The following is a 25,277-nucleotide window of genomic DNA, read 5'->3' on the forward strand; positions in this document are numbered from 1 at the left end:
GACCCCATATTGACTAAAATTTAAGATTTTTTACCTGATTATTATAATATATGTAGAGAGATAAGGTTTAAAGCTATCCAAACCCTCATCTCTGCCCCATTTTAAACAAAACTCACATCTTCTTTACTTTTTCTTCTTCTTTCTTATATAGCCAATGATTTACTTATTACTGTTTCAGCCTCCTATTCATGGTCTAACTCTCTTTTACACTGGAAATTCTCACTCATTTTGTTTTCTGAACTTTAAACTGCAGTTTTCTTTTAGAACCACCCTCCTCCCCCTCCCTCTAAGCTCTCTGCTTCCTGTTAATACTTCCTGCTAATACTGTAATACTTTTACAGTATTAACAATTATTTATCTGTTCAGGTTTCACTTTACTTGAGACACGTGCCCCACTATTTTTTAATTTTTTTTGACTTTGAAAATGTCATTTTGATTGAAAACCACTAGGAGGAAGCATTCAACAAGTTTCCCTGTCCAGGTGTAGATGCCAGTCTTCATTTTATTAAATTCAAACGGTTTTGAGCAGGAACTAAGGGGCCTGATGGATCACAGATCCCCTCAAAAGTGCTGTGGCACATAACCCCCTGAAACCTGTGCAATCATTTACCTGCCTGTCAAACTGGCTTCTCTGCTCCTGCTAAAAACAGTTTTGTGAATCCATCCTCCAAAGAACAGAAGCCACCTCTAATTTAAAAGTTAATTTTCCCCTGACTATTCTGTTTTTCTTTTAAACATTTTTCTCCCTTCCTCATGTTTTCCCACCTGCTTTATTTACTGAGAGTTACAATGCATCATCTCAGCTGTTATTTCCAGGCTGAAAACACTAAGCTTGGATGTCTTCTCATATCACACATCATTTTTCATCCTAGTACTGTTTCCCAGCACATGATCGAGTTTTAATTCACAGCTGTTGGATTGCAAAGATCTCTGGTGAATGGGAGGAAAAGATGTTGCCTTTCTTTCAAGCACAAATAGAATTTCATGCTGCTCCATCAATTTGCCCAAGAGTTGAGAAACACTGAACTAAATTATTCACGTGGTTCAATTAATGAGAGTCTCAATGGTAAAGTCAGTTTAGCTTATGGAACATAAGTCCTGAAGAAAATATTACTGAAGAAAATAGCTTTTTTTTTCATTAGTTTCTTTTTTTTTTTCCATCCCCGTTAACATTTTTGACTGGTTTGTAATTATTCAAGGATTTTCCATTACTTTGATTTCCTATGAAAAATGTGTGTGCTTTAGGTGGTAAAATGAAGCTCACTACAGAGAGGTACAGATGTTCTGGAATTCTCATGTCATTCATTCATATATTCATTATTCCACATCACTGTCAAAGGAACAAACTGATACGTTATGTTGTTGAGCTTGTGTTTCTCATGGGCTGTCAGAGGGAAAAGCTCTCAAGCCTCAATTTTTTTTTTTTTTTCCTTTTGTCTGTATTAATAACCTCTTTAAAAATGCAATCATTTGGGGTAAGATTTTAAGTATAATAATATATGTATAATGTAAGATATATAGTTTATAGAAGATGTAAGTGTTGAAAAGACCAGGCTATTAATGCAGCCAGGATTAAATAATGACTAAAATCACACTAAATATTGCTCTGAATGACCAAAAAAAAGGAAAGCAATCCATCTGGAAATAAGGCTGTGTGTTACACAGCCACCACAGGAAAGCACGATGTTTGTAAGGACATCAGTAGGATCCAAAATTGAGAGGCTCAGAGGAGAAGCAGAAGGATTTGGAAGATTATTTATTTGTAAGAGCACATTTTCTACTGCTGCGCTTACATTCATAATTTTATCTCCCAAATGGTTGGGACTTCCTTGTGGCTTGGAAGATTTTATTGTGGCCTTCCATTACATAAAGAGGGTTAATAAGAAAGATGGAGGGAGACTTTTCATCAGGGTTTTAGACTGAAAGAGGGTAGGTTCATCTTTGGCATAAGATATTTTTGCTGTAAGGATAGGCCCTGACAAAGGCTGTCCAGAGAAGCTGTGGCTTTCCCTGGATCCCTGGAAGTGTTCAAGACCAGGTTGGATGGGGCTTGGAGCACCCTGGGGTCGTGGAAGTTGTCCCTGCCCGTGGCAGGGGGTGGAACTGAGTGGTCTTTAAGGTCCCTTCCAGCCCAACCCATTCTTTGATTCTGTGATTAAAGAACATGACAGCTGTCTTCCCTTAAAGAGTATCACCTTTACTCAGAGTTTCTGCAGAAGGTAAAATCCAAGTGTTTTTTGAGGGTATTTATAATTTCTTACACCAACCAACAATTCCCTTAGGGTACCAAATGAAATTTAGCATCTGATCTCCTGCACTGGTGGAGCTCTGGCTCTGTTCCAGGGTGGCCTTTCCAGAGAAAAAATCAGTAATGCTTGTGTAAATCTGACCAACAATTAACTTCTCTGACAGTAAAAAAATTTTTTCCTGGCACACAAACTGGCAGAGATGAGTGGCATCACATTTAGGCATGGATGTGTTTAACACAATCTCCTGGGAGGATGTGATACCAGGGCTGTTCTGTGCACCCCCAAATCCATGAGAATGATGCATGTGGCTCATTACTGCTCCTCAATGCATCCTGCACATCTTGGGAAGCTGACACTGAGCAGGCTGGAGCTGGGGAACACCATCCCACCAGTGCCATGTAGTCAGCTTCTCAGCTGTGCTTGTTCATATGCTGTGAAAGTGGTTAAAAAATAATTTTAGCCAAATAAACCCATTTAATTTCATTAATTCTTTTATAGTTGTTAGATATATTTTTTTATTTGAAGGAATAGAGCCCTTGGGTTCTAAAGGCACAGAGCTGTTGACTTTTCTGGTATAACACAGATTCATTGTACACCTACCTTAAAATCTGAGGGAGTATTAGTCAAAACTAATTAAAGGTGCTACATTTTAGGAATGGGTAGGGAGAAGTTAAAGGAATACCATAGATGAAAATAAAAGGCACTATAAATATTATTTATTTGCATCAGTATTCAGACAATATTAACTGAAAACAGAGTCTCGTTATCAGGTGTAATCTACCATCCACAGTAAAAGAGAATTTCTGTCCAAAAAGCTCACAGTCTGAAGAGATGGAAAACACAGGAGAGGAAAGCAACCCAAGACATGAGAATATAACTGCTACCAGAGAGAAGGGGCATTCAGGAGAGAAGAAAACTTGCTGCAGGCCGCAAACAAGTGCACAGCAGGACCCACTCAATCACTGTTCTCTCCTCTGGCTGAAATCAGTGTGGAGGGAAAAATCTCACTCGAGCCTTGCCAGAACCTGCCAAACCCAACAGTGATCACAGAGCTGCAGCCTTGCAACTAAGAAAAATAAAAAACATCTTAAAAATGTTAGTGTATGTAAGAAATTAAAATGTCAGGGGTAATTTGTGACTACATCTTGTACGAGACAAAGGGAAAAACACAACAGTCCTTAGACAGCAAGGTGCATCAGCTGAACGTACCTCCAAAGTAAATATACAAAAGATAAAAGATTAAGTAGTGTTTGGACATGTGTTTATCTAAGAAGCCTGAGCTATAAGGATATGAAGAAAAAGGACTTCATAAGGAAAATGTGGTGAGATGGGAAACCATGAGAGCCCATCTGCACACGTGGTTCCATGAGAAGTAGAATTTGTGATTACATCCTCAGTCTTTCATTAACCCCAGATCCAAGTACTTCAACCCAGATTTCCTGATTGTCTACATTACTCATAATATAGTTTCTTCTAACCTGTGTAGGAGAGAGAAGGCTGGTTCTCCCATCAGAGAAACACAGGCAGGGGGGAGAAAGGCTCCTATCCCAAGGGACACATCCAGGGCCGTAGATGATGTTCATCACTACAACCACAGACACTTCTGGTGGGTACCTTGTGGAGCTCCCCAGCCTTGGTTTCTGATGTCTAAGGGAGTGCCTGAGGTGATATTACCAATTTCCAGCCAGTGTTATTTGTGTATCTCTTCTCTAACAAATTATCAAGACTGAATTTGAACACAAAACTCAACCATTAGGAGAAGTTTGAGGAAAGTTTGCAATAAATAAATTTTTACGGGGTGACTGATGGCACAGCTGCCTTCACCTCACTGCCAGAGGAAAACAGGTCAAAAAAAAGAAACAAACCTTCCAGGCAAAACATAAAACAAGGTTTTTCTCTGCTCAGTATGACTTCTGTAATACTTGTATTTATTATTTCATTAAACTTCAGTAACACAACTATGATAATGTACATGCCATGGTTTATTCTGTAAATTGATCACATGGGAAGAAGTCCACTACATTGTGGAATATCTGTGGATCATGCAGGGTCTCTGTTTGTGGCACATCTGTACCCAAACATAAAAAATAAAGGATTTAAAAAATCATCAGAGATTTGTTAAACAGGTTTATAATGATAGAGTCAGTTAGGAATTGAGTAAATTTTATCTCCTTTCCATTCCTCAATTTATACTCATATTAACATTAATTTCCTGTTCTCCAGTAGATCCACCGGTGCTTGGACTTTTCTCTGCTTCCTGTACAGGGGAAGTATCATCTGAGGTTGCCTTTCACTGCTGTGAACATGTCACAGCACCCAGGCACTGTGGGACCTGCTTTGCAGTAAGATGCCATTGATCAAACAGACCCAAAACCTTTCTCTGCATAGGTAAATATTGAAGAAAACTGAACACAGCAGAGCCAAAGGCCACGATTCTCAGCTGCCATAATTAACTGATCACCATCAGCAGACCTGGTTTCATAGGGAGGCTGCCTCCACTGACATGTATTTACAATATCTTCTGTGAAAATTTAAAAAATATTCTTAACAGCTTTGTCACCAATTAACTACTTAATGTCTGGAGATTGTTGATTGCCCGTTATTTCTCCATTTTCAACCACAAGATTGCCACTACTCTCTCTTGTGACGCTGTCATACGATGGAGGGATGGACACTGAGGACAAAGTTTCAGACCTGTTAGGACTCCTACCATAATATGCACGCAGCATAGATGCAATGAGTCCTTTGTTTTCTGGAGCAGCATCTCCCAGAGTGTCAGAGCTGCAAGTTCTGCGCTGGTACAGGTGGGAAGCCTGTCTGAGGGAGCGCTGGAGCAGGTGACTCCTGTAGGCTCGCTGGATCACCGTGGCCGACGCTTCCTCCTGCCTGTGGCTGAGCGTAGTCGATATTGGCTCGTAGGATTGTTTTGACGGATTGGCAGCCATGAATTTCTCCTCCATTTGTAGTTTCAGAGTATCCAGGTCCTCAGAATCTCCCAACACCCTCTTGGTGAAAGCAAACAAGATATCCAAGCAGTGTATCTTGTCCCCACTGACCACAGGCAGGTCCATTGCTGTGAGTTCAACTTTGTTTGGTTTTGGTACACGCAAAGGCTTAGGCAGAGCATCTGCAAAGTCTGAAAGTGCAGAGAAAGTTATAAACTGGGTTGCTTCAGGATCAAACTTCTCCCAGATTTCATAAAAGATATCAAAGTCATCTTCCCCTAAAGGCTCTGTACTTTCCTCAGTGGCAGCATTGAAGTTCTCCAGAATTACGGCTATATACATGTTTACAACAATGAGAAATGATATAATGATGTAACTTACAAAATAAATAATACCTATGGCAGGTTTGCCACATTCACCGATGGTACCATTTATGTTTGGATCACAGAATGGTGGCCCAGTGTTTAAAATAGGACTGAGAAGACCATCCCAGCCAGCTGATGTGGTGATTTGGAAGAGACAGAGCATGCTGTTAGCAAAGGTTTGGAAGTTGAACATGTCGTCAATGCCATCTTCCATCTTCACATAGGCAAAGTTAGCCATGCCAAAAATGGCATAAATGAACATGACCAGAAACAGCAAGAGGCCAATGTTGAACAGGGCAGGTAGGGACATCATTAAGGCAAAGAGCAGAGTTCGAATTCCTTTGGCTGCCCGGATGAGTCTCAGGATCCGGCCAATCCGGGCCAAACGAATGACTCTGAACAGTGTGGGTGGTAAGAAATGTTCAAAGGCTTTGCCAATGCTGGAAAGCAGTAAGGCTGAAAAGGAGAGGATAACAACTTGTTAGAATATAATATTTTTTCTTAACTAGTAAAGAGGCTTTAATGATAACATATTCACAGCTCAAAAATATCTGATGTGTGTTTGCTAACCCCTACCAGAACAACTTTTAGGAGAAGCTGAATTGAAATAATAGTTGCTGAAATCAGTAATTATGGACTACACTTTTCAGCCATCAGAGAACAGTCCCTGTTGCACTGAAGATGACAAGGAATTTTTTGTGCACAATTTCAAATATCTGTATCAGGTGACATTTGAAGACTGATGGTTTTCTTTGACTCTGGTTGCATGAATATTTCAGCAGATTCAAGTTGCCTTCTACATTTGTCTTCAAATACTGACACTACAAATCTAAACTAAGAAAACAAGATATAATGCAATGTCATGGTTATCATTTAGATAATATAGGCATGATATGTAGAAGCAAACAGAGTGATGAACATAGAAGTTGTGCATGCCACTCTACAATGGCTTTTGGTTCATCCAGGGACAGGGCTACACATGGATGTTATTTTTCCTTTGTTTGAATGGAATAAATGGCATCTAGTAGCACTAGAAGAGGCTTGACTTTTATAAGTGTAGCTGTTTTGGATACATTTTTTCTGTATTTACAATCCAGAAATTTAATTTCTCAAGAAAGAGCCATAGTCTTACTGGAATCTTACTGACCCAAAACATGAGTCATAGTAAAATGAAATATCCTTCTTCCACTAAATGCCTGTTGCTAGGGCAGTACTAGCCCTGGGAATAGTTAAATTGGCAGGAAGTTCAAATTTGCAACAGAGCTCTTTACCCCATTCCTCCACTGCAATCCCTTAAAAACAAAGAAACAAACAAACAAACAAACATTTTTGGTGATCTTTTCTATGGTGTTACAAAGTGGGGACCCTTATTTTCAGTCAGCAATGCCTGAGTTTACAGAAACTGGATTCTACAGGCTATAATCTAATTCCAGTCTTCCTATTCTGTACGTATTCCTATTTTTCTATATATTTCAGTCATATGTCAAAAACTCCTATGACAAAACCCAATAATTGATTGGATTGAATATTTCTTAGTTGATGCTAAATCTGTGACAATGGAAATTATCATGTAATGTGATACTGCTATGATGGATTATTCATTCTGTATTTTAGATGAGACGAAAAAACCCTAAAGAACCATTGAAAATATAGACACACTTTTACTAAAGGAATTGTTTTAAATCTCATTTAATATTATTCAATATAATCTTAAGGCTGGTTGCTTATTTTTTCCTTAAGACTTTACAGTATTACAACTTACATTTCAATGACTATTTGCAGTTAAAAAAAATTTAACTACTTTTTTTTCCTCTCTAAAAAGAATAATAATTGATATAGTAAAGAATTTTCAAGAGAATTTTACTTACCAACAAGTGACATAATAACAACAACTAAATCAAATATGTTCCAGGCATTTGAGAAATAGTACTGCCTCAGAGCCAGCAATTTCAGCACACATTCTGCAGTAAAGATGGTAACAAAGAGTATATTGATTTTGCTGAGGATGTTTGTCTTCGTTTCACTTTGCTCATAGGTTTCCACCATCATAGTGATCATGTTGAGGCAGATGAGACCCATGATGACAACATCAAACATTTGGGATGTTAAAATGTCGAAAAGAAAACCTTGGTATCTGTTCTAGAGGGGGGAAAAAAAATACTTTTGACTCCAGTTATGAAAATAAGGAGTGCCCATCCATACATGTTTCCAACATTTCCAATTTTTATGTCTCAAAGTCACTCAGCAACAATGAAATTGGAGAAACTGGAGAAAAGCAGAATACAAAAATGGTATTAAAAATCCCTTTCCATCCTGAAGTTTTATCAGTTCCAAGGTGAATATAAAAGCCAGTAATGTTTATGAAGAGGACTTAATAAATTTTTAACTTGTAAAATAATTCAGTCAACTTTTTGGTGTGGAACTGACTTTAGAGCACCATGTATCAATGTAAAGATAACAGGAATAATATACATGCAATATATAAATACATGCACTTTTCAGTGAATTAAATTGTATTTTTGCAGTGCATTTTCTCAGTGAAGAATTCAGTTTACCAAGGGTCTTGGAATGGGTTTTTGAGGCTTCTTGGATCCCAGCTTTTTCATTGCATTGTAGTATTTTTTCTGTTCTTCTGTCATAAAGATATCTTCCCCACCTAAGTATACAAAGAAGTGTCATTGTTATTTGGTGAGAAGAAAAAGCATTATACTTAAAATGTCTAAAATTTCTGAAAATGGGCATTCCTTCCTTTTTTACACCTTGCTGTTACTGGCTCTTTTCATATCATGTGTCCGAAAAGTCAGTGGCATAAACCAGCCATTCACAAGAGTAGAAGTCTTGGTGTGAAACTCAGCTCACTCAAAAGACATGCAGACAAAAAGCATGGACAGGATCAAATCTTTCCCTGGCTTCTCATGTGCTGGGCTTGCTGAATCTCCAAATCAGTCCTCAGAGGATGTGTAGCAGACCACTTTTTAAATAAACTGTTATGTTGAGTACCCCAAAAGGAGTGAAATTTTAATTGGCAGTGAAATGTTTGGGGAAGATCTAGGTGTTCAGGTTACAGGGGAAAAGAAAGCAGAAAATTATTTATTGCAATTTAATTATTAATATTCTGGTTCATGCCAATTGTAGTTTTAGATTCCATGTGTAGGACCTTGTTCTCTAAAGCACAACCAATACACTTATCTTTTTCTTTTGCTGGTTGAAGTTGTCAATGATTACGCCAACAAAGAGATTCAGGGTGAAAAAAGATCCAAAGATGATGAAATTCACAAAGTAGAGATACATATACAGACTGTTCTCCATCTTTGGCTGATCATCTTTCTGCAAGAATCAGAAGCAACTTGAGAAATAACACACAGCAACATGGGCCCAACTGAGAATAATCTTCATATTGAAACTCCTCTCAAAAATTGATTCCAGGAGGAGCTAAGATTTAGAGCCTTACTGCTAATTGTGATAAAAGTGATATAGTTTAAAACTAGCAAGAGTGCATAACACAAAATTTTGTTTGAATATTCTTGACATGATTTTCACAGGCACTGCAGAAACACCAGTTCAGTTCCTTCCAATAAGAACAGGAGCTGTGAACTTTTCAGTAGGTGAAAAATCAACTATGCAGAAGTCAAATTCCAAGCCCTTGTCATTAAAATTCTTGGCCTAGATATGTTGTTCTTTTAAAACTTCTGTGATGGCTATTATGAATAAAAACAAAATTGGAGGAAAAATAACTTTTCAAATTGAAGAAAAAAGAAGAAAAAAATTAAAACACACACACAAAACCACATAAATATATGAAAATACTACTATTAGCATTTTCATATTTTATATATGATTTATATTTTCATATAAAATATTAGCAATATTATAATATTAAAATACTTTAAAAATTCTTTTGTTCCTTTGAACTCCTGATGAAATTAAGACATCCTCTACATCTCAATTTATTTCCTTACTAATTCATACCACTTTGTTCTTTTTAAGCAGGTGGATCAAGAGCTGAAACCCTTTCCCCATTGCAACAGAGGAGCTTTAGGATACTATGAGTCATTTGCAGATTAAATGTTTACATCATCTGACAGAAAATAATTACTGGTAGTGTTTAGCACAGACAAACAGCAGATGTAGAACTGCAAAACAAATACTGCATTTGCAGAAAGCAGTAGCATTCACAAAAAATATGGTTTGAATACAGTTACTGACCTCTCGTGAATCTACTGCAGCATACATGATGTCCATCCAACCCTTAAATGTTGCCTGGAATGAGAGATTATGGAAAATGTGTTGAACCTTGACCTTAAAAGTCTTCCCATAATTTGCAATATCTGAATAATGATGACTGGAGAAGAGCCTTTGCTGTGTTCACATGCACAAAACACCGAGCTCTGGCTGCTGCTGCTGCGTGTGGCATTCTCAGCCTCATTAGGATATGAAAGCTCTCAAGGGGGAGACAGAACACTTTAACCTAGGATTCTGACAGAGCAAACCTTCATCAGCATGGCATTGAAGGCCATGCAACCCTCATGGCTGAACAAGTGCACATTTTGTCAGAAAAGGTCGCTATTTGCCCCAGAATTCCTTCTGAGATGGACTTTGGCTCTCAGGATCCTGAAACTGGTGGGAGCTGCAACAGCACTTGACCACCAAATGTTCCTTTATCACCTGGAAAATCACGTCAGGGTCTCATCTAACCTGCTTTTCCCATTTGTGTGCATGAATAGCCAGCAACAAGGATATTTCCTTGCAAGCTGCAGGATATTTCACTGCCTGTATCACCCTCAGAGATGAATTAGGAACTGGTGAAAGGTCCAGCCCATCTGACAGGGTGCTGGCTACTGAGGACAAGCAGCACTTACCACCTGAAGGAGAGCCAGGTAGCCAGAGCCAACATTATCAAAATTGACTTTAACGTTGACCCAGAATATTTTTCCAGTGTTGTTATACATCCCACAGTCTGTTTTGTTATCGATCTCACTGCTTAATTTGGAATTCTCATCTGTCATATTGACACATTTCCCAAACTTCCCAGCAAAGAGGTTCACTCCCATGATGCTGAAGATGAGCCAGAAGATGAGGCAGACGAGGAGAACATTCATGATGGAAGGGATTGCTCCCAGGAGGGCATTGACCACAACCTTGGATGAAAAGGGAGAGAAAAAATACTCTTCAGAAAAAGGATGAGCCCAGGTTTCTGTAAGCAGTCACTTAATCATCTCTACAAACAAAAACCTGATGTTTTCCTTGTAAATACTAGTCACAGCTGAACCATATCTTTAGTATTTATTAGGCATTCAAAGAAATAGTTGATGCTTCTTGGTATTCTGTGAGACCCTACTACTACTAAATTGTAAGCCCACTCAGGTTTTTTTTTACTTTCCTTTGTTTTTTGGAATAGGACATAATCCATTTTTTTCTTTGTTTCAGACTTTTTTAACACAAGATTTCTGAAGTATTCATCCATGAGCACTAGTGCAGAGGACTATTTTTAAGACTCTCAAAAGCAGTTCTTAAAAGGACAGCAGAAATAATTCTCCACTAGTAATTTGCTTCATTTATTTTTAGGGGATTATGATTTTGTTTGGGTACAGCCATAAGCCAGGTATGTTTTCTGTGCTAGGTGCTGCACAACCAGAGAAAAGTGTCCATGCAGATTTTAAATGTATGCTAAGACATAGCAGATTGCTTCAAAAAACTGGGTAAGGGAATGGTGGGAACATTTCTTTGGGTTTCACAGTGAAGGCAGTGAACTCATCTGTCAGGTAGCAAAGAAAAACTTGATGGACCAGCAGAAAAATTTGAAGGCTTTGTGGAAGTTTTTTGGAGACTGCCTCACACATTCTTCATAGCAAGACAGAAAGTATGACGTCCCCTGTTTCAATATCAAAATTTACTCCAGACATGGAAATTTTGATACATTCTGCTAATTAATTTAATGATTTTTCTCTCTGTCTTCACAGTGTCAAGCTTATACACAAAATATTTTCAGTCTCACTTCCAGAGTAAAAAATAATAAATAAATGTGCTCTTTAAATGGGAAAATCTAGTGTTCTAGAGACAAACACTTTTGTTTTCTAGAAGAACTCTATTTGAAACAATAATTTGAGTAAAATACTTTTTAACAGGCTACAGATTTTTGTAAATCCATCCATTACAAACTTTAAAAATTGATGTGACTCCTCTGAGTTAGTTTGTTATCAGATTTCAAAAATTATAATTGTGCTCACAGTTCTTATTCTTCACGAAATTCTTGCCTCAGTAAGACAGGAACATGAGAATTAGCAGCAAGGGAACAAAGTTCCTCCTAGGCCAGTTTTAGTTTCAACAGCACTTGGATCAATCACTCCAGGAAAGTCTGTAAGGAATGCCCACGAACAGAAGATTGCAACCATGGGTCTCTTTAAAAATTCATTTTATAGTTCCTAAACTGATCTCTGGGTGAACATGTGAACTTCATAAAGACACAGTGGTGAGTCACAAACCTGCTATGTGCTCATCAGTTCTGACAAGCTTTAGTTTGCAATCAGTCTTACCCTCATCCCCTCAAACCGTGACAGCGCTCTCAAGGGCCTCAGAGCTCGCAGAGTCCTAAGAGATTTCATGGGGCCAAAGGTACTGCCAAAGAGGTTTACCAAAGAGACCTGAGTGGGAAGGAAAAGGAAAAGTATTAGCAGTGTCCTGTCATCTGCTTCCTTTATTTCTGTTAAAAAAAGCCAAAACCCAACCAACAAACAAAACCATGCTTTCAGTGCCTGGAGTACAGTGAAGGGCACTGTCTGGCATTTACATCCAGAAAATAATCAGGGATTCTGCTGCTAATGCTGTGTAGGGACAGCAAAGGCTGAACTCACGCCTACAATGAGGAAGTCCAGCCAGCACCAGGCATTGGTGAAATACTTCTTGAAGCCATAAGCCACCCACTTCAGGAGCATCTCCAGGACAAAAATGAAAGTGAACATTTTGTCAAGAAATAACAATATCGCTTGAATTCTTTCTCTCTTATGTATATGGATGTCTTCAAATGCCTGAAATCATAATAGGTATAGATAGATGGTAAAAAATCAGAAATTAACCTAGTACAATTAAAGTCAAGCAACACTGAAACCCCTTCATCATTCAATTTGTTTTAATACAGATCTGAACACCATTTGTTACTCAAATCTATGCCAGCTGATAAAATTCTCCCTGTGCCTTCTCTTTCTCTATATAATACAGCCCTGTGGATGCATCCTTCCTGCACAATGAAATCCCAGGAGAACAGTACATATTTTTAGAAATTTATATCGTAAAGTTTATCTATTGAAGAGAACTAAGTATTTTTTTCCAAGTATTAAGAGTTATTTGTTTGCTTTAATGGTATAAAATCCCCTTAATGTTTCACAATTGTGACTGACTTCCTGACTTCCTGAGAAAAATTCAGTATACAACCTTATACTAAGGTATACTAACCTATATACAACCTTATACTAACCTATATACAAAGAGAAACCTTCTGAGATTCATATATTCTTAGCTTAGCTCATGTTCTCTAATAATTTTTAATAATATCAATAACAGATTTTCAATAATTAAAATGGTGAATAAATGACTGCTATTTGAAGACTTTTCCCTCATTATGAGTTCAAAGATATTCACTTTGTTTGTTGCTAAAAACAACTTCTCTGGGTGCAAAGTAAAGCCAAAAATCCTTCACGAATACATGAAACTGTGCTACACCAACCAGGGCTCCACTGCTCAGAAGAATCATGAACACGATAAAGGATTCAAACCAGGAATGTTCAACAATCTGGTAGCAGGTTTTTCTCAGGTTCCACCAGGTTTCTCCTCCAAACTTTTCAGCACTGCCCAGGCAACAATGAATGTACCGAGCACAACCTGAGGGACAGCAAGGAGAGCATGGAAGGAAAGCACATGAATGAGAAGGCATGGCCTGGAAACTTCTGGGAATGGGACAAAGTCAATGGTCACAGTTACTGCACCATTGTTGTTGGCTTTCCCTGCTTTACCAAAAGAAAAAACCATGGGGTACATCTAGTTTAATTTGCCTTGTAGCCCCTATTCATAAACACAGCAAGTAGAGCCCCTTTGGACAACTTTCCATTATTTCAAGATATTCCTGAGACACTGGACAGGCTCTCACTGACCTGCTGCTGGAGCACAGAAAACTTCAGGGCCATGGGAAGAGTCTTGGTGTTACAAAAGCCTTTCTCAGTTTCTGCACACTCTTTGGAAAGCAGAGATGAGATTCTGTAACCCCAGTGTAGAAAGCCACCAAATTTGTCAGGATTGATATTATGAAGCCAGTGTTGTTACATATTAGGGTAGGAAGAAATCATAAAAGTATTGAACACATCCTAGAACAATTTTCAAAGCTAGATATTGTCTGATGACTTTAAAAGTCCTCAGATTACTGGATGATATTTAAGGCCCTTTCCAACCCAAGTCATTCTATAATTCTCTAATCATCACCCTATAGAAATTCAATTAATCTTAGCAGCTTCTATTGCTCCTTTCACTCCTTTGAGATTGTTCATGAAATGTTAACCAAGGAATATTTTACTGCTGCAAAGTATTAATAAATCTGATGTGCCACTTGAGACATGATCCTACACACTTCTCTTATGTTAAAGCCCCAGAGTGACTTGGTTGTTGTCAAACCGAGTGAAATTCAACTCACCTCAAATCCTATTTTATTTAATGGGGTCTGTGCCAATCTCTTGGCCCACTTGGAAGGAACTGGCTTTTAGGGGTTTTATTTTTCATGTATCCCAGTCTCTGTGTTGACTAGATAGGGACAACTATTTAGCTTTTTTTCAGATAAGTAAAATTAACTGAAAATAATTTGACCCTACTGGCTCAGCATCACCAGAGAAACAAGCTGAGTTTTCAGTCTTCTCACTTCCCAGCAGTGAAACCATGAGAGTCTTACCTTCTGGAAAACATTGTTCTGGAGTCTTGAAGTCTTCAGAAAATTCTGGAATCTGTTTTAAAACATCTTCTGGGTTTGCCAGATCCACTGTGCTGGCTTCAGAAGAGCTGACACTGTCCAACTACCAAGCAAATAATATCAGTTATTGATTCTTTCTAATTCGGGTCCAAATGAATAAATAATCCATAAACAAATAAAACTCAAAATTAAAGCTTTTTATGTACTAATATTACTAATATTATTGGGTAATGGAGTTTTTAATTTTAAAAGATCTAAGCTTAGAAGTGGATCCAATATGTGCATTGAAATAGAGGCCAAAGCTCTGTAATCCCAATATCTATCTACATGAACCAGATGTAACTGCCTAATCAGCTGGGAAATTGAAAAGCTTTTAAATTGCATATTAATGTATATGGTTCTCAAAACAGGAGAAATTACTTGGGTTAAAACCATGAAATCATGGAAAGATGCATTCACACAGGAGACTCAAATAAATATATCTGTTATCATGCCAGGAACTGAGCACCCATGACGGTATTTAGGAAGTAGAAATTTGAATCCTACCCTGTATTCTTCAGTTACAAAGCTTTTTTTCCTTCCCATTAAATCAAAGACAATTTGTTATGAGTCAGCAGTTTGTTAGCAATTACTCTATGATTTTGTTCTTTCATGTTTCCATAATGTTGTTTTTTATTTCTTAGAATGTGTTCTACATTCCAAATTATTTTAAAAATATTGTAAACTGGTAACAACAATCTTTAATGACATAGAGAGAAACTCATTTCAAGCATTATGTTTCTTGAATCCAAGATACTTAGGATACAGGCAGACTTGATGGAATTTCCCACATGGAAGGTTATTTATCTCTCTCTTTTTTCTTTTTTTTTTCTTCTCTTTTTTTTATTTATTTCTCTTTTTTTAATCCTCCTTTTTTGTGGAGACAGAATTTAATAAATGGAAGGTATCAGAGAGTCTTTTATAACTTATTCAAAATTACTACCAAAATTACATTGTAGTTTTCCCATTTCTACATGCTCTCTTTCCTATACTTATATTTTTCTTTAAAATAAATACCTAGAAACCCTTTGATTTGGCTCACAGAATTCCAGCTCCAGTATTGGTTCTTGTGCTGCCAGACCAGGTATTGCAAATTCGGAGCTTCTTATGCACTAAACTTCTCTCTGGTAAATCCCTGAACAGGAATATGCCTGTGTTTGATCAGTACTGGAAAATCAACATCACTGAAAAAAAAATTAAATTTTTACCTCTTTATCTTCTGGTGATGAGAGTTCACCCTTCCTGTCCTTTTCTAGATAAAGCACACTGAATTCTTCAGAGGCAAATCCTGATCCTTTACTCCAGCTGCCTGAATTTTTTGCTCTGTCTCCCCTTTGCCTCAGTTGATTTTCATCCTGAAATTAATCTGTGGATTAGAGGGGCTTTCTTTTGCCTTTTTCAGGAGTGCACAAGTCAGAGGGGAAAAAAACCAATAATCTGTACATTTCATTTAAAGTGGGAATCTCCAGACAAGAGTTATAAGAAAGGATCATTTCGAGTCTCTGATTTTGCCTAAGGATAGAACTTTTCCCTAATAGACATGCAGCAAATGAAGGCATTTTGGTGACCTATTCAAAATTTAAATGAGAATTCTTACACAGGAATTAAGAGGGAAATTTAAGGTGGGAAATTGTGATACCAGAATGACAACTGTAATTGAAACAGAACTGAAAAATTCATAGAGCACAAAGAAATAGGGTAAATATATGATGTAGTATAAAAAATATGTCCTTAGTAGAGCCACTCCATACTTAATCCCATCCACTTCTAATAATTACTACATACTACACAGAGCAAGGAAAAATACAAAGTAAGGATCAGAAATATAAATTCATGTTCTGAATCCATGATAATGTTCTGCATGCAGAACATGTATTTTTGCTCTTTTGTGCAAATAATACCAAAACAGTTGACATTATTCATAAATATTTACATTTAAAAATTACATGTTTGCCAAGGACTGCCACAATTACCTGTGTGCACCACATCAGCTAGAATTCCTGTGTAAATTTTCTTTTTAAACTATGAAAACATCTTGATTTTAAACATTCGAGATTCAAGATTAAAAATCAAGTGATGATTTACCCTTGCTGAAAATATTTTTACTTTTGGTTCTAGTTCAGGACTTTGTAACTCTCTGGAAACAGATCAACACACCCCACCCTGCTCTGCTAGAGACCATCTTCTCCTGCACATCCCTGCCTCTCTTCATCTCTCTCCACAATTCTACTCTTCCAACACAAATAAAGAAATCCATTACCTGTTTGCTGCATTCTGTGTCAGTAAATGTGCTCAGTTTATCATCATCTTCGAAACCCTCACTCGTATTCTCTGCCTCAGCAATAGGGACACAAACAAATATGTTGGGATTTCTAACAAAATCTTCAAGACCTGGGCACTTATCCCCGTTTTTCTCAATCCATTCATTATTGTAATTCTCTTTACAACTCTTTGTCTCTTCACTCTTGAACCCAAGTGAGTTTTGTGCAGTCAATTTGATTTTCTTCCTGTGCACTGTCTTTATCTGCCTGAGCTTCCTACAACAGGCATCCCACGTCGCGCTCTTGACAAAGTGGAATCCCTTGCGGATCCGAGCGAAGGCAATCCGAAGATTGTTCATCTCTCCATCATCCTCTGTTGTCTGGAGACTGTCAGCACTAAAAGAGCTCAGCAGCAGTGCAATGAAAAGGTTGAGAACCTGAAAGCAATTGAAATAATAATAATAAAAAAAAATAAAATTAAAGTCCAGACACCAGCATTCAGAAATCTGAATTCTAACGTTTGAAGAACACAGATGCTACCAAAGTTCAGTCTGTCCTGAGCAAACCAAAACAAGGTGAAAAGGAAATGATTATGACTGATCACATTGTGGTTGATGAAATCAACTTCTCTGTCAGAAATTTCAATGTTCCCATTCCTCTCTCCTCAAAAAATGTAAGTTAAACTACAAGAGAAACAGGCCTGTGTGCCAAACACATTATTTGGCAGAAGTAACTTTTCAAAGGTTAAAGTGGTAACATAGACTCACATCCTGTCAGTTTAATAATTGTCTCTTCATTCTTCAAATTATAATTAAATTGGGCCTCTGTGGAGTTATTTCTGTGAGATCAGATTCAGGCCCAGAAAATTCCTCAAATCTGCCACATTATCACAAAAATCAAAACCAAGAGAAACTCAAATTTCTCATTTTTAAGGACCTTCAAATAAAGGAATTTTTAAACCTCCATTTGGTTTTTGTTTCTTTGCTTTTAAGGGAACGAGCAAATTTAATTTTTCACTAGTATTTTGGTTTCTAATGGGTTTTGTGTATCTTAACTTTTATCATGTCAGAACTGGGCAGGTTACACCCCTGAGCCATCCAAGAACCACAGGCTGTGGAGAATAGCAGCTCTCCAGAGATCAATTCATCCCATGTGTCTTAGTTACTGACTTTTGGCTGGAATCAGTCTCAGTCCCAGATACCTCTCTCTGCATCCTTGGACCATAAGAAAGCCTGGACAAAAAGTGGGGGCTAAACATTTCATTGTTTTACAGTTAACATTATGTGATATAAATCTCACTCACAGCATTTCATCACTGACATCAACCCTTGCAGTGTGGAACAGGCAGAACATTAAATACATATTTAGGATTCATCCACAGAGCAGAGATTTCCCATAAAAGTCTGCCCAGAGTTAAATATGTTCAGAATTTTTTTTTTACAGTTAAGAGAAGTTTTCCATATGAAGGAAGGACATGAGGAGCAAAGATACTAACAAAAGATATTTATGATTTAGTCATCAAGAAAGGACAGCACAGGACCAGGGAAGGCAGGCTGTCCCTTATGTCCCAGCACAGAGTGTTGAGGCAGTGTAGCTTATGCTATTGCAAGAGTGAGCTCTTGGATATAAATATACTTTGAGATGCCTAAAAATAATCTCAATTTCTGTGGTAGAACTGCAGATTCTGCCATTTGCTGATAAAGAATTCAGTACTTGCATGAGGTCTTAAAAAAAAATAAATAGAATTGATTTAGAGAGGGACTTAAGCACTTGGCCTAATTAATTCAAGCAGGTAAGCCATAAGCCTCACTGATTATTTACATCCAAATCCCAAGATATGAAGAAACATTGCCTGTGGTGTATTTACTGCAAAGGTATTTCTCGTCACACTGCCACATGAAAAGGTCAAGTGATGCTGTGTGCAGAGCTCACAAAATGGGAAAATACAGACAGTGGCTCAGAGGTGAAAGGAAAAAGAGGATTTTGCAGACTATAACATGCATAGGTAACTTTTCCACCTGTTTTTAGGGCAGCTACCTTTTGTTGTCAGAACAGCCATTAACTGCAGTCCACCACAGACAGGATGTGGAGAACACATTGAGAAACTTACCACCAAATTTCCTATCACCATCACCAGCAGAAAGACAACCAGACACAGGGATGGTTCAGCAACCACCATGCAGTCCCACATGGTCTCAATCCACTCTCCACACAGAATTCGGAAAATGACGAGGAATGAATGGAAAAAGTCCTTCATGTGCCAGCGTGGCTTGCAGTCTTTGCTTATTTTAGAGCAGTTGAGCACATAATTTCTCCCAAAAAGTTGCACCCCTACTATAGCAAAAATGAAAATGATGATTGCCAGGACGAGGGTCAGATTACTGAGTGCTCCCAGGGAGTTACAAATTATTTTAATTAGAGTGTTTAAAGTTGGCCAGGACTTTGCCAGTTTGAAGACCCTCAGCTGTGTAGCAACATAAAACATAGTGTTAGACATCGGTAGAGATAACTCATCTTTGCACCATGCAAATCTACAATAACCAAATTACTGATATTCTGAACTATTCCAGCAATGCTACATTCATGGCACATTAATACTTTAAAAAAGTATTTATAGATATTTTTTCTTTTGACTGGGCAACTGTGCAAACATAAATTAATCAATTAATTTGAGACCCTGATGAATGCTTGGCCCACACAGGCAGGTGTCCATGCAATGCTCTTTATGTAGATTATGGTGCTTAATTTACATGTAAAGCAAGGGACCAAAAGCTCAGGGACTGCTGTTGTAGCACTATGAAAAGAGTCTATATTTTGGCAAAGCAATTTAAATCAGTCCCTGGTATATGAAGTGGATGCCTTAACATAATTTCACACTTCTCTTTAAATATGGTTTATTTCTGTTTGTACACTGACACTTTTTTCTCTAATTTCCTGTGCTAGTTTTTAATTATTTGCATCAGTTTTATAACCTGTCCATTCTAGAATATTTTTTCCTTTTAATATTTCTCACTGAATTCAAAAGAAATATATGTCTTAAACTCTGACTTTAACATCAAAAGGAGTTTGAGTTTGTTTGTTAAAGCCAAGGAAATAAAAATAATTGGGGTTAAAAAAATAGAGAAATAAATTCTTGCCACCTAACTACAGAAGTATTCTCTATTAAATTCACAAAATAAAATTTCATACAACTGAGCATGCATGAAGCATTACCAGTCTGAAGGATCGTAAAACTGACAGGGTTCCTCCTTTTCGCCTTTCTTTCTTGCTTTTGTGTTTGGGGAAACTCAGTTCAACTAAACTCAGTGTGACAATGACACTGTCAAAAATATTCCAGGGCTGCTGAAAATAGTAATAGGGATCTAGAGCGATGATTTTTAAGATCATTTCTGCAGTGAAGATCCCTGTAAAAACCTGTGACAAAGAAACAGTAGCATTAGCCTGAAAGCAGCCATGAATTCATCTCTAGGTTGTGTTGCCTCAACATTCATGGACATGTTAATAAAACCCATGTTTATGCAGTCCTAATGCACTTGTGATTGAATGGGAGGATTCTTTTCTGCCTTCTCAGGAGCATGCCAAAGCATATGAAAAAAGCTGTGAATCATCTCTAGCAGAAACAAAGTTTATAAATGCAGGGATTGCTAATTTTTAATTTTTACTGATACTTTTTATGTTTTGAGTGAAAACACACATCAACCAATTAATTAATCCAAAGAAAAACCACGTAGCTGAGAATTTGCTTACCAGGTTTCCTATTTTAAGCATGAATTTAAAAGTAGGTGACATATTATTGTGCTCCAGTGCCATGAACAAAGTGTTCATCACAATGCAAACTGTGATGGTGAGATCAAAAAAAGGATCCTTTATGAAAGCAGACACTTTTTCCTTGATTCTCAACCAAAATGGGCAACAGTCCCAAATTAGGTACTTTAAAGCAAAGTTCTTCAGGCGTGGTGGGCATTTCTGCTGAGCTTCTACATGTTCTAAATGAAAAAGAAAATCCTTCTATCATTAGTTATCACTGAGCAAGACGGTGAAATAACAACTTCAAGAATTCAAAAGAGCAGAGAAGAAAAGAGAAATCTCTCATCTGTCACAGAGCTTCCCTGTACTTTCTACCATTCATGTGGCTCTTACATCAGCTGATAAATGTGGAAACAAAAAATTCAGAGAAAATGGGATTCCAAATTCTTTTGTGAGCACTTCTTTCAGAAGCCTTTGGAAAGGGTTTTATTTGTCTCAGACTGGTACTACAATCATCTGACAATGCAGATATTTGTGATGCAGAGGCCTCACCACAGCTCCCCCTGCTCTTGCAGGACAATAGAGCCGCTACAGAGCTTCCCACCGTGTCCTCACGGTGTCTGGGACAACGGCTGTGTCACACCCAACAACTTTTTGTCTCCCCTGACTCTCAAGGCAGTTTAAAGATTCAATGGGAGACAGGAATTCTGACTCTGGCAAATCCAAATTGCCTGAAATTTGGCCTTTGGTCTTTTCCATGGGAAAGGTCACACCCACCATTTCCCAGCTGATGCAAGTTCAATTCATCTATATTTTCCACAAATAGAACTTGGGACAGAAGCTGTTTTGTCTTTGTAATTTTCATCCTTTTAATCAAATCTAAATCTCATAGCTTTTCTTTCTTTATTATTAATATTAATGAGCCCTTCAAAATACTTTTGACCCAGCTTAAGCCCTGTGCAAATTCATTGACCAACTGAAACTAGCTTTAAATACAAGCACAGTAGGAATTACTCATCTGGTTTTCAGGGACCTGGAAGCTTTTCAGAAATAGATGAGCTGGATGTGACTCATAACCTTTTCTTAATTGTACCTGTCCTTGTTTCTTCCTTCTGTTTAATTTTCATTTCTTCTCTCCCAAGCTCAACACCTACACCTGTACCTACAGCACTTATTCCAGAGTGATCACTTTGACTCAGTTCTCACTCCAGGTCTACCTCTCGTCTTGCACTAGAGCTCCAAGTCCTGTTCCACCCCAGTTCACAGCTGAAACTGTACAACAAAACCCACATCTTTCATGGATTACACTGCAATGCAAACTCAACTGGATGTGTTTCAACCATGATTCTCCCAGGAAAAAATATTTTAAAAATTTGAGAAAAGGGACCTAAACAGGTACCCCCCTGTTCAATCCCATACTTGTAGTCCAAGAACTGGTGGTAGAGCTCCTCAAAAGGGCCAAAAGAAAACAAAAGTTCATCATCCTGGATTACTTGGACCGAAATTTTTCAGCAAGATCTGCAACTAAACTATCAGTCATCAAAATCACTGTCGCTAACTCCCACCAAAAATTCACATGGGAAGGTAAATTAAAGTAATAAAACTGTGAAGTTAAGTATTCAATATCCAAGAATTGGCACAACTAATTTCACTTGCATAATCTTGTTAATTGTTGGATTCTGCATGCCTGTGAATACTCTGAATTCTGCCACAGACACAACAGAAATCAGAGGATCACGATGAAAAAAGTGTCCCAGACCTGCAGGTCAGATGATCAGAAATATCTTCCACCCACCCTCACCCCAACCCCCTTCACTCTCTGTCCTTCAAAACCAGCTTTTTCAATAGGCAAAGGATGTGTTCCACTACATAGAGACTGTGTAACACCTTTTTTTCTCTAAAGGAAGACCAAACCAACAATGAAATTCCTAACTACGTGCCTACAAATCTCTGCTAATCTTTAAGAGATTTTTTCTTATTTCATGGTAGCATTACTTTAGGGTTGAAATAAACTTAATAAGGAACCACTTACCCTCCAAGACACTGGTAATTATGCTGACTACACTTGCTGCCCTTTGTCTGTGAAGAGCTTCATTAAAGTGCTCCACTGACAGATGAGGAGGTAAATGCATCGTGCTGCTCTCATCATGCACAGCTGGCTGCTCAGAGAAGTAAACACGATTAGGGAGATACCACGGGAGTGAAATGAGCCAGGATGTGATGATGGGTAACTGTGAGAGTTAATAGGAGCAATGACACGCAGCCAAATAAATGTACGTTTTTACAAGGTGTAATTGATGGTGAGATTAAAGGTCCTACTCTGTTCTGGGGCTGCAGTGAATGGATCCTGCAAGTGCATAACATGGGACAAGCACAGCCTTGGAAATGAGTGCATGAGGGGAAATAGGCCTGGGAATTATTCAAGAGAATAATGGAATAGGAGAGGAGTGAAGGATAAATAGGGGAAATTGGGGAACTTAGAGGCAAAGCTGCTGCATGATGCTGAAGGGGCTAGGAACAGCAACAACAGGTTAAAAAAATAAAAAGAAAAAAAAAATCACAGGTATTGAAAATTACATCCCTGGGTAGCATTACGATGAAGAGACTCTTGGGTGGCTTGTAATTTCAGCACTAGGAACATTTCAAACTATGTTAGTACAATTAATGAATAGCAGAAATGCAAGGTTTACAACAGGAAGGCTAAAATCTAATTTTCAGGAAGTATCAGACTGTTAAAAACCAGTTTCTACAGACAGCTGAAAAATTGCCGTATCAGTATGCTTGAGTTGGCATCACTGTGTGCCATTAAGGTGAAACTCTTAAAACAACAAAAAAAAACCCCAACCTTGCCACTGATTGATAAACCACATTATAAAGCAAATATTTAAAATATTCTATTTTTCCTTACCAGACCCCCTTTTCCCAAGTCTTCCATGACTGGTGGAAGCATGGCTCCATCAGAGGACACCGGATCTTGGCTGTGCACCCTGCTGCTCCCTCCTCCCATGCCCATCCCCACCCCAAGGAGGTCATCCACGTTGCCCCCCTTGCTGCTGCGTGCACAGTTCGGGGTGGCAGGGTGGGAGCTGTGGCCCAGTTGGCTTTGCAGGCTGGGGCGTCTTCCCATCTGCGCCCCCGACAGCGACTGGCAGCGGGGTTTGTGTCCCCTGGGACCGCGGGGGTCCTTGTCACCCAAATCCGCTCCGGGATCCACCTCCACGGCGGGGATTTGGAAGTTGAAGACGCTCCCGTGGCTCAGCCGGCGCTTGGCCTCGCTGGCGTTGGGGCCGTACACCAGGCCCAGGAGAGACTGGAAGCCCAAGAAAAGCAAAACAGAGAAGAACAGCATAATATCATAGAATACATCTGGGGAAGCTGTAATTATTAACATTTGCTATCTACCACTGCGAGTCCAAAACTCTTATTTGATTTAGATTTTTCAGCAAGGATTATGTTTAGATTCTCAACAGCAGATAATAAAATTTTATGAGCTATACCATCTACTTTTGAGATAAGCTTTATACTTATATTTTAAGAATTAAATTTTTTGCAGAGAATGATGGTATAAAAGCTAAGTTCTGATAGTCATTCACTTATTTTTATTTCTCATTGTTATAGAAAATTTATTTAACTATTTTAACTTTGCTTTCATCTTCCATTTATAATACTACTTTTTCAAATTAATTTTTACATCTAATTCTTTTTTATCCCACATATTGTTTATTTTAAAGACTTAAGAGTGATCCATGTTTGTAATGGGATTTTGTTTATGCTTTCAAGCCATTAAATTTAAAATAAAACTAGAAAAGCTGTAAGGATCTCAGATTCAAATAATAGATTACCAACTTTCGTTGACTATCTGGGAGCTGTGACTTGGGGAGTTCTTCTTCTTCTTCATTATCTTCTCTCCCCAATGATTTATTTCTCTTTTTCCTATTGCTCCTTTCTTTGATTTCTTTGGATGACAGAGAAGAGGCTTCAAAGGAGCTAAGCGATAGGATATCAATCCCTTTAATACCCAGCGACTGAAATGCAAAGAAAAACATAGGCGATATTTTTCTGGGTGCTTTGAATAAAAGCAGAAAGAAAGCACTTCTGTGCTCTATATTATTATTTCCTGTTAACAATTTGTGTTTCACAAAACTCATTAAAAATCTTCAAATGTATGATAATGCTGAAAGAAAGAGGAGATTCCCCCACATATGGAGTACTGAACAATTTTCTATTTGCAGTGTGTTCTACGATCAAGTTCTGGGCCTGCCAGAGGCAAAATAATCACATTATAGCTCCCACTCCTCCATATGGCAAATTTGCTTACAATAAAAATGCTCAGTTTGAAAATAATGCAGTAGAATATATCATTTCCCCAAAATAAATCTTCAAACCATAATAAAATTATTTCTTTTCATTGGGGATCCTTGGGACTATATTCACAGTGTGGATGATTTTCCTTCCCATGCTGAATTCAGGGTGATATTTTAAAAATACAGGAGTATTCTGTTCCAGAAGTTTCTGTGCTATTTAAGTTACCAAGAGATTTTTCATTCAACTACAATAGGTTTTGGCTCAGATGTTGATGCAGCAGAATTACTGTATGTTTCTTTTCTCAGCAGCCCAAATGACAAAATAGAATAAAAAAAGAACTAAAAAACAACTACATTTTCTTTTGGAAGCTGCTGGTTGATGGAATTTTATGTTTTCCAGATTTAAAAATACTGCTTTTC

The 25,277-nt window shown here is 37.9% G+C and overlaps 1 protein-coding gene across 1 annotated transcript in view; it reads right to left on the bottom strand.

The window, feature by feature from the left end:
- Positions 1-4,213: 4,213 nt before the first annotated feature.
- LOC102099829 (sodium channel protein type 5 subunit alpha-like) overlaps positions 4,214-25,277 on the bottom strand; it is a 32,600-nt gene continuing 11,536 nt past the window's right edge. The window contains exons 10-27 of the mRNA XM_088054185.1: positions 24,396-24,578; positions 23,462-23,863; positions 22,586-22,712; positions 20,554-20,792; positions 20,020-20,220; positions 18,917-19,270; positions 16,806-17,243; positions 15,754-15,900; positions 14,489-14,609; positions 13,280-13,434; positions 12,411-12,584; positions 12,093-12,200; positions 10,419-10,697; positions 9,766-9,819; positions 8,745-8,886; positions 8,115-8,215; positions 7,428-7,698; positions 4,214-6,015 (exon numbers count right to left, since the gene is read on the bottom strand). Of these exons, the coding sequence (XP_087910311.1) occupies positions 4,817-6,015; positions 7,428-7,698; positions 8,115-8,215; positions 8,745-8,886; positions 9,766-9,819; positions 10,419-10,697; positions 12,093-12,200; positions 12,411-12,584; positions 13,280-13,434; positions 14,489-14,609; positions 15,754-15,900; positions 16,806-17,243; positions 18,917-19,270; positions 20,020-20,220; positions 20,554-20,792; positions 22,586-22,712; positions 23,462-23,863; positions 24,396-24,578 (4,695 nt within the window). The 3' untranslated portion in view covers positions 4,214-4,816. The remainder of the gene's footprint in view (positions 6,016-7,427; positions 7,699-8,114; positions 8,216-8,744; positions 8,887-9,765; positions 9,820-10,418; positions 10,698-12,092; positions 12,201-12,410; positions 12,585-13,279; positions 13,435-14,488; positions 14,610-15,753; positions 15,901-16,805; positions 17,244-18,916; positions 19,271-20,019; positions 20,221-20,553; positions 20,793-22,585; positions 22,713-23,461; positions 23,864-24,395; positions 24,579-25,277) is intronic.

This window comes from Pseudopodoces humilis, chromosome 1 (assembly GCF_049639895.1).
Source record: "Pseudopodoces humilis isolate 2021_Gansu_Grassland_sample_001 chromosome 1, ASM4963989v1, whole genome shotgun sequence".
Classification (NCBI taxonomy): Eukaryota; Metazoa; Chordata; class Aves; order Passeriformes; family Paridae; genus Pseudopodoces; species Pseudopodoces humilis.